Here is a 14,399-nt window from a genome sequence, read left to right as displayed (position 1 = left end):
CGGATCACCCTTCCATCGGACGCTGGATGCAGGTATGCAGGCTGACCAGTGGCCGCCGATTGAGCGGATGGATGCATGGACCTTTGCAGTATGTATCTATATCGAGATATCTGCCGTGACCCGACGGCGGATGGTCGACATGGCCAGGGAGGCTCGAGGGAGGTTTGAGGATCGGATTACTGGCTCCTTACGATACATACGGAATACCCAGGTATGTATTTGGGTACCTATGCATCGAAGACTCCCCCAGCTTCCCAAGAGATCGTCACCCCGAAGTTCCGTGATTCCATCGGCCCCTCCTGTCACCGTGTCACTCCCTCCACTTTCCCCACCCAGAGACCCAGCTGGCGCTTGCAAGTATCTCTTGTCTTACCTATTACCTATACGGGAACTTCGATTGGATGTGCGCGGATCGTCACCCCTCGAACTGTTTCAACTATTATATCAGCCACACAAACCCCCCCTCCCATCCGGAGACAGGTACCGGTATTATACTCGGCCCAGCCCAATCCTGTGGTTACGTAGGCCTCAATTCCGTAGCAAGTCTGTCAATAGGCACGCCGGTGTGACACGAGGATATCAGCCATCATGTGCCTTTTCCACTCCCCTACCGAATACCTAGAGCACGTATGTACATGGTAAACCTTCCGGACGAACAACGGCCAACGGCCATCGTGGCAGCCTTATTCAATTCATTCCCTTGCACCCCACAGGCTGCAGTGGAGTTCAGTGACAGCTCCGTGGGAGGGCTGGGTGCGCTGACACCGAATTCGAATTCGGCGGATGGCTTATGGCTTATGGCTTATGGCTGATGATGGAGTTTCGTAACTTCGTAGATTTTTGCGGAGAAACGTCCGCAGCGAACCGCCTACACATATATGGCATGTAGAGTACATGAATACATACCGCGGTTGACGCCACTGCAGTCTGCAGCTGGGGGGACTCGAGTTGGTACCGTAGCACACGACACCGTCATCGGCTCAACGATGCTGGAGTTCCTACATACACTTGGTTACCTGCTCTTCACCCGGCACTCAGCTGTCTATCCGCCGAAACCGCCACCATCAAACCTCTCGAAGTCCGGACTTCTTACCTGTCGTCTGTGCCTGGCCACGGACTGCCATAGGTACCAGCCTATAACTACCGTGATCCAGGGTCTTCTTGCCAAACAGCCAAAGCTTCCAGTGTCCCAGCCCGTCGCAATTGGGTTGGGCTGGGTTGAGTGGGGGAGGGGGTTGGAGTTCGAAGTTCTAACGCGCCCACGCATGTGTCGGGAGCTGCATCGACTCCAAGTTAGTTACAGGCGATGCTTACAGCCTCATCTAGGCCGGAGAGAATGCCTCGAAAGGGGATCGCAGGTTTGCAGCTGATGTCCGTCCAATTCCAATTTCGCGCTTGTCGTCGCAGCGTCGTTCCAGTCCACCGCCAGACATCGCTGGCCTGCCGCCTGCCTGCCCCGCAAAGGCGCTGCGCCGTCTTTTTTCTTTCTTTTCCTTTTCTTTTCTCTTTTGGTTTTAGCCGGGAATCCCGGTCTTCACTAGTGTACAGTACGGTAGCCAACCGTACCGATGGTTCTCCGACGGAAGCATGTGAAGTTCCGAGAAGGCTGCACTCCCGGTCGACCTCTGAACTCTAGAGTAGACACCTCTGTACCGCCGACACGCCTACCGCCAGCCATCCAGCCATCCAGCCATCCATCCAGCCATCCAGCCATCCAGCCATCCATCCAGCCATCCAGCCATCCATCCAGCCAGCATATCGTAGGTGCCTATCCGACCTACATACATACCTGCGCGAAACGACACACGAGTTAGGTAGGTCAGTTTTTGATTGACCCAGGGTACATATATATCCGCGCAGTGCAGTGCAGCGCCGTACATGGCATCAGCAGCAGCGGAGGAGCGTTACCGTAAAAGGCTTCTCTTGGGAGAATCCAACAGGATGACATACATACTTGGCTTCCCCGCTCTTGGGATTGGAATTGGGATGGATGTGCATTAAGTACAGACAGAAGCCATGTGACGTTCTCCGGCGGAGAGAGGGGACGAGATGGGGGCCAATCCTGTCGTCATGTATGTACTGTATGTCGGTGTCGTGAAGCTGCGATGGGGCCAAGAAGAAGGAAAGTGTGCCAGAGAGAGAAAGCCCAATCTGGCCGAGAAGATGAAGAAGAAGAAGAAGAAGAAGAAGAAGAAGAAGAAGAAGGCGAGTATGCCCGAGAGAAGCCTTGCCGCTCCCTCTCTGGATTTCCAGGTACACCGTACACACCACAGCGTTCGAGGGAGGTACCGGTATGCATAGGAACGAGGGTGTTTATTCTAGCTCCACCACAATTGTCCGACAGATATTATGATACTCTACAATCTGCCCATGATCCCGGTAGCTGACCCGCAACCGATATGATTGGCAGATTGTTCCAACGTTCTTTCAACGGCGACTACAGCTTAATTGCAGGGTACTGCAGATACGTCCCGATCTAGCAGCTCACCGCACTCTCCATATCTCGCGGATTTCATGACATCGTACCCAGGAACGAACTGAGACGAACAGAGAGAATCATGTCTAGAATTATCCGACTTACATACTCTGTGATAGTACTCAGTGAGCTTCCTCTTCGTTCTGGAAAGGAAAGAAAGAAAGAAAAACAAGCTACTAGTACCGTATCTGGAGTACATAGGTGGAGTATCATCAGCACATCGGTGGTGCCTACCCGCCCCACCACCACGAGAGATGCGATAGAGTGGACATGTACCGTATGTAGGGAGATACTCTAGATACTATGCTATACTATGTTATATGATACTCACCGCCAGCTCGTCTGAGCCCTACCGTACCTATGTCGCTCGACACTCGCAGACGAGATTGATATTGATCGAGAGACCCGCATGCATCGTACATAGCAGACTAAACAGGTAGAGAGTAGGCATTAAGCGCTTCCTGGAGTCGGAAGTCGAGTCGGAGTCCCCCAAAGCCCGAATCATACACTCACGCCTGGCCTGGTCTGGCCTGTCCTGTCCGTGTTACCAGCCTGCCAGCCTGTCCGCCTGCCTACTCGTTCTACCATGCATCTAGACGATACGGAAAACATGGTAACGAGCTGCCACACACAAGGGATGTTGCTTTGCGGTTATTCGCTCATGCGAGAGAGTCTGAAGCGCCATGTATGTACGGTATGAGGTATGTACCCACTTCCGCCCCCCCCCCCCCCCCCCCCCCCGCGCGCTCTCCCGTCATCTCTTTCCCGGCTCGATGACGGACTATGTACCTAGAGGTACATAACAAGTGCTCGCGCCCACTGCCCACAGCAATCCGAGTCGCCCGTCATCCGGGATACATACGAGACATTCCCACGGCGTCTGTCTCGGCCGTGCCGTGAAGATGATGTATCATATCATATGTACATAGGCATCGGACCGGTTGGCTAATCGACTCCTGCTTTCCGTCAGGTACAGTAGAGTAACTAGTGGTTGAACGAATAAGCAATTCTTGATCGGTGCTTTCCGAGCTTGAGCCTTGAGGGAGCTCTTCGGCTTACTTACCATACATACTGAGATCACACGAACCGGTATTCTGTTACGGACAAGGTGATGGGGTAACCGAGCCCCCAGGACATGGCCAGAAGAGGGGGTATATACCAAGTTAGTTTCTGAGATCCACCTACTGCAGTCTGCAGCGCCCAGGGGGGAAGTCGATGTTTTTACGTACCCTCATGCACCTCACCGTACATGCAGAAGGAGTTTATTTAACCTTTCGCTGGCTGGATGGATGGAGGGGTGGGGCATGAATTCTGTGCGCGCCCAGCCAGTGTACGATATGTCCGGGCATGACCCTCTTTACATGGGTATATCTGGGAAGGTGGGAAGTCCGAACATCTCGTCCTTGGCTGGCTGGCTGCTGCGGCGGCAGTCCATGGGGGCGGCGGTAGATGGTCGAAGTATTAGGTAGTAGTGATGGCATGGATCGATCCATCATCCCGTCCGGATTCACCAAGTTCCAACACCGACACCGACCACATGGCCGTGTTGATATGTACGATATGTATGATATGTACGATAATAGATCTACCGCAACGGACGGACGATCCCTATCTCTTCCTCTCCTTCTGCTCTTTCCCTCCTGCTGCTCTTTCGTCGCCGGTCCGAAAAGCTTCCGGGTATACCTTCTACCGTACCTAGTATCCTGGATCGTGGTGGCAGTTCATCTTGCATCTCGCATCTTTCGAGCCGTCTATAGTAGACTATTCGCGCATTGCTATGTAGGTAAGTAGGATACAGGTAGGTGTGCTTCGGACGCCAAGTTCCAACGAGCTCGAGGGCGGGGCTAGATCGGCATTGGCAACCGTTTGGAGCGGCGGTCACTCTGAAGCGCCGATACATACTGCAGCTGTAGCTTTTGGTGCGATTTGGAGGGGAAGAGGGACGGATTGGAGGAGAAGAGGGAGTGGAGAGGAGGAGGAGAGGGTATCGAGACAGAGAAATTACGGACGAGACATCCCCGCACCTACACTGCACAACAAATACACATACCTACATGCATACACACCGGAGACTGGAGAGCATGCATGCAAATATCCAGCCGATTGTAACCATGGGTAGCCACGGTCAACCATCCTTCCGTCCCATTTTTTTCTCTCAATCTTCCTTCCCCAAGCCGCCATAGGTACTATACATACTATATGTACAGTACATATGCACTTCAATATGAACCCCAGTCAGCAAAACACAGATCAGTGACCAGTCTGGACGGAACGAGAATCGAGATGGTGATTTGAATCCGTGGGGGGGTGGGGGGGGGGGGGGGGGGGGGGGGGGGGGGTTTACATACATATGATGATGATGGTGGTGGTGGGGTGGGCCGGTGGTTAGCAACTAACTATGCGGAAGGGATCTGCGAAGGTGTGTGATGCGGGGAAGAAGATCAGACAGAAAGGAGCTAGAAGCTTCCTACTTTCTACCGAGCATTTCGCTTCTGCTTCTGGAATGTCGCTGGAAAACAAACAGCTTGGTATGGTATGATATGATATCTCCTGTGCGGGCGGGTTGGGCACGGCCGTCGGCAGCTGCCCCCCATGCGCGTCATATGTACCATGGGCGAGTGATCGTACGTGGGAATGGGGGCACATGGTCCCACCAATCCATGAGACCGTCTAGGTTGGCTCTTCGGTCTCGGGGTCCGAGGGGGCTCCGAACCGTGGCTCGGGTCCCGATGCCCCTGGGAAAGAAGCATCAGTGCATCACGAGCTTTTTTCCACAACGACGAAAGTCCACCCCACCGGTCGACATCTGCAGCAGAAATATCTACAGTACCTACCATTGAGGCTGAGAGAGGAAACGACATCACCGCCGTCGTTCGGGGCTTTATTTACGAGGGGTGCATGTGGTGGCAAAGTGCAAAGCCCATCGTCCGAGCACAATGGCCATTCGGCACCCCACGCTGGCCATTCCCTAGAATGGCAGTGGCTAACTCTCTGGTGATCGGGCGGCCTCGGGGTTGCCTCGTTTTCGTTCTCTTATCTCATAATCTCAATCGCCGTGTTTCTCTACTTGGAGTACTACCTAGTACTCACTGCAAGGCTGGTCACGCATGGGATCGAACCAAAAAAAAATCGCCATCGGAATCTAGACAACTCGGTTCGAAACGGGCCCGGAAATCATCCCATCTCCCATCTCCCACCGTCCTATAACCGAGCTCTACAATAAAAAATAAAAGATAAGCAGGCATTTCATGAGGTGAATTCCGTCATCCCCCATTAGCACTGCCCATTAGACCACTTCTTCGGACCAGATAGGATCCTCATCCTATGTACGGCAACATATCTACATAGAATCTAATTTCTAGGTACGGCCCACATACCGCCTACCGATGTACATACGCGCATGTTTAAAGTTTTTATGTATGCAGGAACGGGCGGCTGAAGAGCGTGCTCAGTACCTGGATCTGACAGTGGCGGTTAACTAGCCCCCCGCTCCTCTCCGATGTGGGGGGTGGGGAATGGGGAGTGGGGGTCAGCGAGGCATGTCTTTTGTCTTGGAGTCTCGTCGTGTGCGCAATATTGGTCTCGGTACTTTGCTTCTCAGCTAGAACCGAAGGGAAAGTAGATAAGTAATCAAGCAGCAGCTAGGGGGACACACACAAGTGAGAACGAGCGGGACCACTGCTCACTTTGCTTGTCCTTGTCGGGATCATAAAGTCCCGAGTGACACGATGTGTGAGCTACATAGCTGTTAAACATGGGCCCAGTCTTTATTTGCGTGCTTGACCTGCTTACTCTACTAACTAGTACTATATGCCCGAATAGGCAAACCGCCCGAGTTTTTGGTACAGATCGCGACAGCTGAGAGCTTACATACGGCAGGTACCTACCTCTTGGGTAGCATAGCCCAGGACTCCTGCTACTCTAGCTCATGGTCGATTACCTACATTAAACCTGCATTCCGGTTGGCCGGGCCCCCCTCTTCGGCAACGATGAAAACGCCCATGGTGCAATCCTATCCGTAACTACCACTGTCTGTACGTACGGATGGATACGGTACCGTACCGTATCCTGTCTACCTGACACCGGATGGGTACTACTACTAGTGCATATTCCCCCCCCCGGGCCGCCCAGAAACACCGACACATGTCAGTGCCAGCTTCTATGCGTACCGACCCGGGTTTGAGAAGAAAAATACCGGCTGTCTAGACTCTATCTGTTACGCACAATTTTGTCCAGGACAGGGCAGTGCGACTCGTATGTAGCCTGTTGGTATATATCTGCCTTGAGTTAGCCCGTGGGTTAGCCCTTGATTTACTCCCCCTCCCTCCCATTCCGCTTGGCGTATGTATCTAGGCCGCTAATTTGTCGGGTAACGATTGTTACTCGACTTGGGCAGTTCTGTAACCAGACCTGCATAGATTTTGCACTAGTTGCTCAAGCACTACATAATTCGATAGTTGACCTCGATTCCTGGATAACTACACGCGCACCGGATGTCCGATGTTTGCCGCTCGTATGTATCGGGTAGTCCGGCCGCTGCTTGTGGATACATATCGACGGGTTCTGCCCCCGGACCTCCCACATTGGTGCCTATCCGAAAGTCGTGTTATGCTTAACCACAAACCTGTCACTGCTGGGTCCGATCATTGGGGCTGATCCGTGTGGTGGTGAGGGGGGTGAGAGGGGTGAGGAGCAACGGAGGGTGCGCTCATCCTAGTCCTGGACATTTATGCACTTACCTAAGTACCGGTGTGAGGTAGGTACAGACTCGGAGTCCACGACGACTAGAAGCCTCGTCCAGACTCCACTGAAGAAGTTGCCAAGTTCCAGCCCACTAGAGCTTGTACTGCGCGGATGCTCTATGTAGATGAGGGCATGCCCGCTACCAGTAGTCCCGTCACCGCCGGCGGTACCGAACTCATCTGTGCTAGATATGTGGGTTCCCTAGCCCCGCCTTTCGCCCCTCCCTTCCTCCCTCCCCGCTTCGACGACGCAACACGTGCCCCGCTCCCCTCGGGAATTGAAGTCGGTTTCTCCTTACGGCCGGACGGAGCGTTGGCCGCACCACCCATGTGCGGGTGTATGACCGGTATGTAGCAAACAGAGGGACACACATGCGACGAGCGAGCGTCGCAGAGGTGATTAACGTTTGTCATAGGTATACGGCTCGCAGAAGCGCAATAATCAACCCTATATACTCTACATATGCATGCTCTTGTACTGCTTCCCATGTTCCCAGTGCGGGGTGCGGGATGTGGGGTGTGGGGTGTGGGGTCCAACCATCGGGCTCGGTATACCCGGATACCCGAGTGATGTCGCATGAAACCCGAATTCCACGACACGCCCGTCGTTGTCGTCGTTATCGGAATATTTCAAGTCCCGACTGCGCCGTCAATAGGTTTTGTTGTTCGTTTCGTAATCTTTAACGGGCCTGTTTTGATCTTGCAGCCAGATAGATGTGCCTATATATCGGCTCCAACGACAGGCACACTCACTCCAGGTATCTTGTTTACCGTCTGCGAATAAAGCCCGACAGCTTTCAAGTTTCGATGCTTAATATTACCACACCAGCACTCAGTGTGCACCGATTACAGAGACGGCCGCCGGCTTTATGTCATTCAAGACTCCGTGGCGCAACGGTAGCGCGTCAGATTCCAGACCTGAAGGCTGCGTGTTCAAATCACGTCGGGGTCATTCACCTTTTTGCCATTTCTTGGGTTAAGTTAACTGCTTTTGTTTTTGTTGAGGCGTCGATTTTAGCCACGACGTACATGGGAGGTCACTCGGTATGGCGACCACGGGCAGTGTTGACACAATGCGTCTTGTTGCCTGTTACGCTGTCACTACTGCTTTCCACTGTCCTTTTACTCTCATTTCCTTCGTGGCTGTTGAGAATTGTGTCGGATTTGGGCTAGGGACCTGAAGGCGTAAGGAGGCTGATTCTGGTGAGAAGTCAGGGACAATTCTAAGAAGCCACGAAGGAAATGAGGGCTGTATGCGACGATGCAAAAGGACATAGAAAAGTACCAGTGACACCGGAACAGGCAATAGCATAATATCAACAGGCAGTATGCGGATTTTTCCATATAGAATGTTGCTTGAAGACGACTTGCTCTATAAACAAATATGCAAATAAGAAATCTATGCTCTGTCCATGTGTTTCTCCAATCCGTATGTCGTGTCGTGCCGTGTGGTAATCATAAATCTCGGTTGTCGTTGACGCCGTCTCTCATCATTCGCTAGGCGCCATCGTTACATCGTCCCCTCGACTCTTACGCCCCAAAGGCCGAGTCCTTCCCGAACACCTTGCCCGACACCACTGACCACCTCCTCCATCCCTCTCATAGCCCACACCTCCCACTCGGCCTGTGCCCTCCTTCCAACGCCAATATGCCGCTCCTTGCCGGCACTGGCAACAACCGTCCAAGCCATGCCCACACACCTCCAACCCCAGGTCCTCACGCGCCCCCCAATCTCCCACTCGTTCTCCCACTCGCGAGCCTTCCACGACAGCCGGACCACATACGGCCACAGCAGAAACGCCACAAGGAACAGCGCGCGGATCGCGTTGGCGATGACCAGCGCCAGCAGCCCTTGCGACCCGGGGGAGGCGGCAGTGCAGCCGGGTGATTGCTGGTGCTGCAGCAGGTAGTCCCGCTGTGCGAGATAGGCTTCGTTCTGCAGCGTGAGCAGGTGCAGCTGGAGCTGCAGCTGGGAGCAGGAGGGACAGCGGCCGGTACTGCTGCTGGATGCCTGCGATACCACCTGCGAGAGTGAGGATGGGTGCGAGAAGTGGACGGTCTGCGAGGGGGACGTTGGTTCCGTCGGTTGTGTGGGTGTTGGTGGGGAGGTGGCGTAGCTGGGTGGTGGAAGTGTGTTGCTGCTGAGGTCGTTTTCCTGCGGCGCCTGTCGGCTCTTGAAGTAATCGGGGGCGTCTAAGGTGAAGACTTCTTCTGCTTCGGGTAAGGGAGTGGGGGCGGAGAGAAGCGGTATGTTATTCGCTGCGATGGCCAGGAGGCTTTTGGCGAGGGAGAGGTAGTTGCTGGGGATTTGCTGGAGAGCGGTGGCCGCAAGAGTCGAGGCGGATAGGCGGGAGACGAGAGTAGCAGGCCGGGAGCGCGATGCATCGAGAACTGTGACAGCCATGACTACTGAAGTGCTATTGCGAGATGGGCTGACGACAGAGAAGTGCAGGAAGCAGAGTCGAATGACCAATGGCAGACCGGTGGTTCTGCTGGAGGATTTGAATTTAAGCTCAAGCAGAGCAGAGGGGCGTCGAGCCCTATATCTAAACGCAAAAAATGCAGGCGGCGTTATCTCATGTCAGACAGAGTTTCCCCTGCAGGACGGAAATATCGCAAGCATGTGAAAGCGGCATCCCCCGTGTTGCGAGTGATAATTAGTGCACATGCCATGCGACTTCCTGCACTCTCGATCTGAATTGAGTTTAAAGTAGCGATGTCCAAGTCATTGTCAGCTAGCTTTACGTATGCTATGCGTAGATGGACATGTACATACCAGAAGATAGTCCCCTCGCAGCCGAGAATGTTTGATCTCAGTTTTAGCTGGGGATTGTCCGGCTCCACCAAAATCCGAGGATACAGAGAGTTATAGTGTTCGAGTAGTTTCTGACTGCGCTTCCACACATGTCATTCGGGTTCCCCTACGTAGTATCTACGGCCGGCTGATTTCTCTACATGTCTAGTCACGACTCACGTAGGGTAGTTGCCGTAGGGTTCGCACAACGGCTTTCTATATTACCGGATCACATCCCTGCCCACAAAACTTGGCGCTAGCGCGTAATAGTTACTAGGGTAGTTCCTCTCGTGCCATACGGTAACTCCTCTCCCCCGCTCCTCCTCCTCCTCCTTCTCCTTCTCCTCCTCCTCCTCATCCTCAACACTGTTCACCCTGCTTCAATTTTCTTCATCTCCGACTACGCAATGGCCGTGGGTCAATTGTCGTTCTAATATCCTCCTCCATAATCCCCTACATCTTCTTTTGTCTTTCCATCACATCTTCTGCAGGTAGGTGATACCTAGTGGGGGTTCAGATTGCTGCTCAACATAGACACAGACGCGCCTTCCCATTTCAACGACAACGATTGCAACAATGGTAATATCTCCACAGCGACTTTACGGATATTCTCGACGAAACGTGCTTAGCTTACACGACAACAGGCGACTCCCCGATCGCTGCGAAGCTTCCTCGATGCGACTCCCGCCGACATACTCGACACTTCTTTCCAGTCACTAGTGTTTGTGCCGCGTGCCCAGCATGACACGCTGCTTGCCCAGGTCACGAGCCTACAGATTCAACTCGCCGAAAAACAGAATCAACTCTTTGAGCAACAACTGCAACACCAACAGCAGCGAACCTTATCGAGCACACCACTCCCCGACGGGCAAGAACAGTCGGGGTTACTAGCGAAAATCGATGCCGAGACTCAACGCACGAAGGTCGCCAATCTCGAACGAGAATACACTGCCCTTGAACAGGAGAATTTCAACTTGACCCGGACTGTCGAGGGATTGGAAGTCAAGACCAAAACACTCCAGTGCGAGGTCGGCAAACTGCAGAAGCAACCTCTGGCTAGTCCTACGATCGGTCGAAAATCCTTCGTGACGACGGCGGCGGAGGATGTCTGGCAGAAGGAGAAGATTAAGCTCCAAGGGGAAAATGGAAGACTGCAGGCAGATCTCTCACGATTGAAGTCGCAGCTGGATGAGTCGGATAAGGAGCTTGCTGCCCTGCATGAAATCGACACCCAGATGGCCGAGCTTAATACCCGGTATAATAAACTGAGTGAGGCGAATGAGCGACTTGTCACCGACAACAATACCTTGCGAGTAGAGAACGACGCCAATACCAAGGCGAAACAGCAGCAAAAAGATTCGCTTTCGCGACTCACGGAGCAGAACACGCAGCTCTTCGGAACGAATCGACAGCAACTTTCGAGGACAACCGAGCTGGAGAAGGCCAATCAAGAGCTGACAGACCGTCTTGAGCGCAGCGCAGCCGAGAACAAAGATCTCATCAACAAATACCACGTGATTGCAGATGCAAATTCGATGTTGGAGAAAAAGGAATATCGACTTGAAAAGGAGAAGGTCTCTCTCGAAATCACGAAAAACGGTTTACTCGAAAACAAGACTGCTCTTGAGGCGGAAATCAAAGCTCTGCAGGAGTCGAAGAAAGGCCCATTCAGTGACAGCGAAAAGTACCTCAAGAACCGAATCGACGCACTGCTAAAGAAGATCGATGCGCTGCAGGATGATATCAAGAGACAGGACGATGAACTACAGGTTCGACAAGACATACTGATCGACATCCGAAGGCAGAAGAGAGAGCTTCAGGACGACAAAGCAGATTTGATCCAGGATAATCGAAGATTGACGGAACACAAGCGCAACTTATTGGCCGAGAACGACAAGCTGCGCGTAAAGATCGACGTTGCGGGCCGAGACCTCTCAGATATGACCAGGAATTACGAAACCGTGAGCTGGAGATACGACGAGGCGAGCAAGAGATGCACGAAGCTACAGGGAGATGTGCAAGTTCTTCAGACTAGGCTCAAACATGCGCAACCCTGTAATGCCCGCGAGGCTGCGACCGGCGATCGTAAACCTCGTTCCATGGCAAGGACACCCGATGCTGCAATGAGCACACATAGCTTCGATACGGTGTCTCCGAACACGGAGCAATACAGAGAACGAACCGAGCAATCCAGAGAACGAACCAAGAGAAAGGCAACAGAAACACTTGAGCTCCGCGAACGGTGGGACGACTCCAAACACTCTCAACGGCCCACTACCCCCGACATTAAGACCGAGAAACGCCAAAAGCTCGACGGCACGCCTCTAGTGGCACCGTTCAAGCGGAAGGGCGCGGTTTATGTGGTTGAGATGCCCGTTCTTGTCAATGTTTCGGCACTCGCTGCCGCCCTTGCCTCGCTGGGAACGAAAGTTCAAGAATTGCGTAGAGTGTTCAAGACAGCGCCAAATGGCTCCGAGCAATATGTGGTTAAATTTGCCGAGGCTCCCAGGGAGTTTAGGAAGCACATCCAGGTCACGAACGGCGTGTATGCAACCCTCATTGCCGGTTCAGGCACGACTTGTCTGATTTGCCACGACGAGAGGCTGACGCACCACGGTATCATGGACTGTAAATACCTCGCCGCTGAGGGACAAGAGAAACCGACTTCTCAACAGCTGAAGATGAGCTATACGCCACTCGCCCTAGGTGCTACGGTTGATGCGATGGTGCGCCCGCCTATGCCTCCCCGTGAAGAATATTCACAGTCACCACGATCTTTGTTTGAGCGAGTGACGTTCCCGGATGGAAGGCGACCTGACCTTCCAAAACGCGCACTGTTCGGGAAGGCAAGCCCAGTGCAGACGTCCGCTCAATCGCCTGCGGAACACATGAAGATGATCGAGAGTCGGATCGAACGTCTCCTGAAGCTTTCACGGACCGAACCTAGATCTCTCTTTTGCCGCTTCATCGGCAACTTTATGCCCCAGCCCCATTTGTTCCTTTCGATCATTCAAGGCGGGCCAGTCGAGATGTTCAGAATGGTGGACAACCCCACCCGGTTTGCCAACGTCGATTTTGTGTACCCGTCGGATGCCCATAACTTCATGGCGTACGCCTACAAAAACCTCAACGGAAAACGCTCATTTGTGGATCCGACCGATTCGTACCGCCGATGTACTGTCCAGTTCGAATGGGCCGACATAAAAATCAAACCACTAGAGCTATATATCGTGAAGGGAATCCAGCACGAATCATGGACACGTGTTCTCCTGCTACGAGAAGTGAATGTGGAACTGACGTCCCTGACCATCGTTGACGCATGCAGCGCGGCGAGGAAGGCCCCAGTCTGCTGGATCGAAGAGAGCCTGGAGCGTCCCGGTGCCGACCGCCCTGGTTCCATGGTCCGAGACGTCAAGCTCGAGTTTCTGTCCATCAAGGATGCCTATACCGCGTACACGCGGTTCGAGGAGAAGGGATACACTACCGGAAAATTGGAATGGGGCGTCGAAGATTGCTTTAAACCGATCAAAAAGTCACCCTCGACTAGTCCGGAATTCTAGATATGGCATAGAAGAGTGGCAGTTCTCATGCTATTAGTACATACATAGATAGCCAAGTTCGACGGAGGCGACTAATGGAGGAGGATACAAGCAATGTTTTTTTCTTGGGTGGCCACCCTATTTGATGATTTGCGCTGTGATACTTTACATACCCGAACCGATGGACGAGGAGGACGAAAAGGCGGACGAGGACCAGAAGGCTGGGAACTGAATGATATCTAGAGGGTGCATGGCATGGCGTCTGGTCACTTGAGATTTCTTTTTTTTTCTTCCTTTTCTCCTTTTGTCATTCACTTTGTTGGGATTGCATTGGGGCGCTTGTCGATTTGCTTTGACCGTCTGCGGATATCTTCTGTGAGTGGAGAGTGGAGGCGTGGTTGGGAGGAGATCACTTGAATTGTAGTTGATTTCACGGTTTAGGCCTTGTCAGTTCGTGATGAAGATGGCGTGCGCGAGGCCACCGCTTTGCTAACTTCTATCGCCGGCGTTGGATCTGCTCGCAGTTTCTTCCGTGGTCCGTACGGGTGGTGCTTGCGCATGCTCATTGGCTCTTTCGTCGGCATGCTTGGAACCATCTTCCCCTCGGTGAAGAAGGATTCATTCAGCCTGATCGTTGGTTGGTCGGCCACATTGAGCCAGTGATTTCCCATGAATGGCGATTGGTCGGGCAATATGACCCGTAGATTATCTCCCAAAAAATCCCCTCTAACCCTCTATTCAGCCCACAATAACTGTAACCACCTTTTCCATTCATCGGTAGCAGGTGCTATGTACGCTTTCTTTCCTAACTTCATTCCACCTCTCCGCCCAGAATCCGGCAAGTTGGG

The 14,399-nt window shown here is 53.0% G+C and overlaps 3 protein-coding genes across 3 annotated transcripts; 2 read left to right on the top strand and 1 right to left on the bottom strand.

The window, feature by feature from the left end:
• The first annotated feature begins 7,750 nt into the window (after positions 1-7,750).
• Positions 7,751-8,593, top strand: BZA05DRAFT_16094 (uncharacterized protein). The gene has a single exon (XM_051479086.1). It carries the CDS (start codon positions 7,933-7,935, stop codon positions 8,389-8,391), a length of 459 nt encoding a protein of 152 aa, XP_051344472.1. The 5' UTR covers positions 7,751-7,932; the 3' UTR covers positions 8,392-8,593.
• On the bottom strand, positions 8,569-9,759 carry BZA05DRAFT_382658 (uncharacterized protein). Its single transcript, XM_051482138.1, has one exon. It carries the CDS (start codon positions 9,620-9,622, stop codon positions 8,729-8,731), a length of 894 nt encoding a protein of 297 aa, XP_051344471.1. The 5' UTR covers positions 9,623-9,759; the 3' UTR covers positions 8,569-8,728.
• A 567-nt stretch (positions 9,760-10,326) lies between these two features.
• Positions 10,327-13,986, top strand: BZA05DRAFT_382657 (uncharacterized protein). The gene is made up of 3 exons (XM_051482137.1): positions 10,327-10,503; positions 10,553-10,591; positions 10,657-13,986. Exons 2-3 carry the CDS (start codon positions 10,589-10,591, stop codon positions 13,570-13,572), a joined length of 2,919 nt encoding a protein of 972 aa, XP_051344470.1. The 5' UTR covers positions 10,327-10,503; positions 10,553-10,588; the 3' UTR covers positions 13,573-13,986.
• Positions 13,987-14,399: the final 413 nt, after the last annotated feature.

Source organism: Tricharina praecox (assembly GCF_024521635.1).
Source record: "Tricharina praecox strain CBS 144465 chromosome Unknown BZA05scaffold_1, whole genome shotgun sequence".
Classification (NCBI taxonomy): Eukaryota; Fungi; Ascomycota; class Pezizomycetes; order Pezizales; family Pyronemataceae; genus Tricharina; species Tricharina praecox.
The sequence above is the reverse complement of the archived record's forward strand: the minus strand, read 5'-3'. Positions and strand labels throughout refer to the sequence as shown.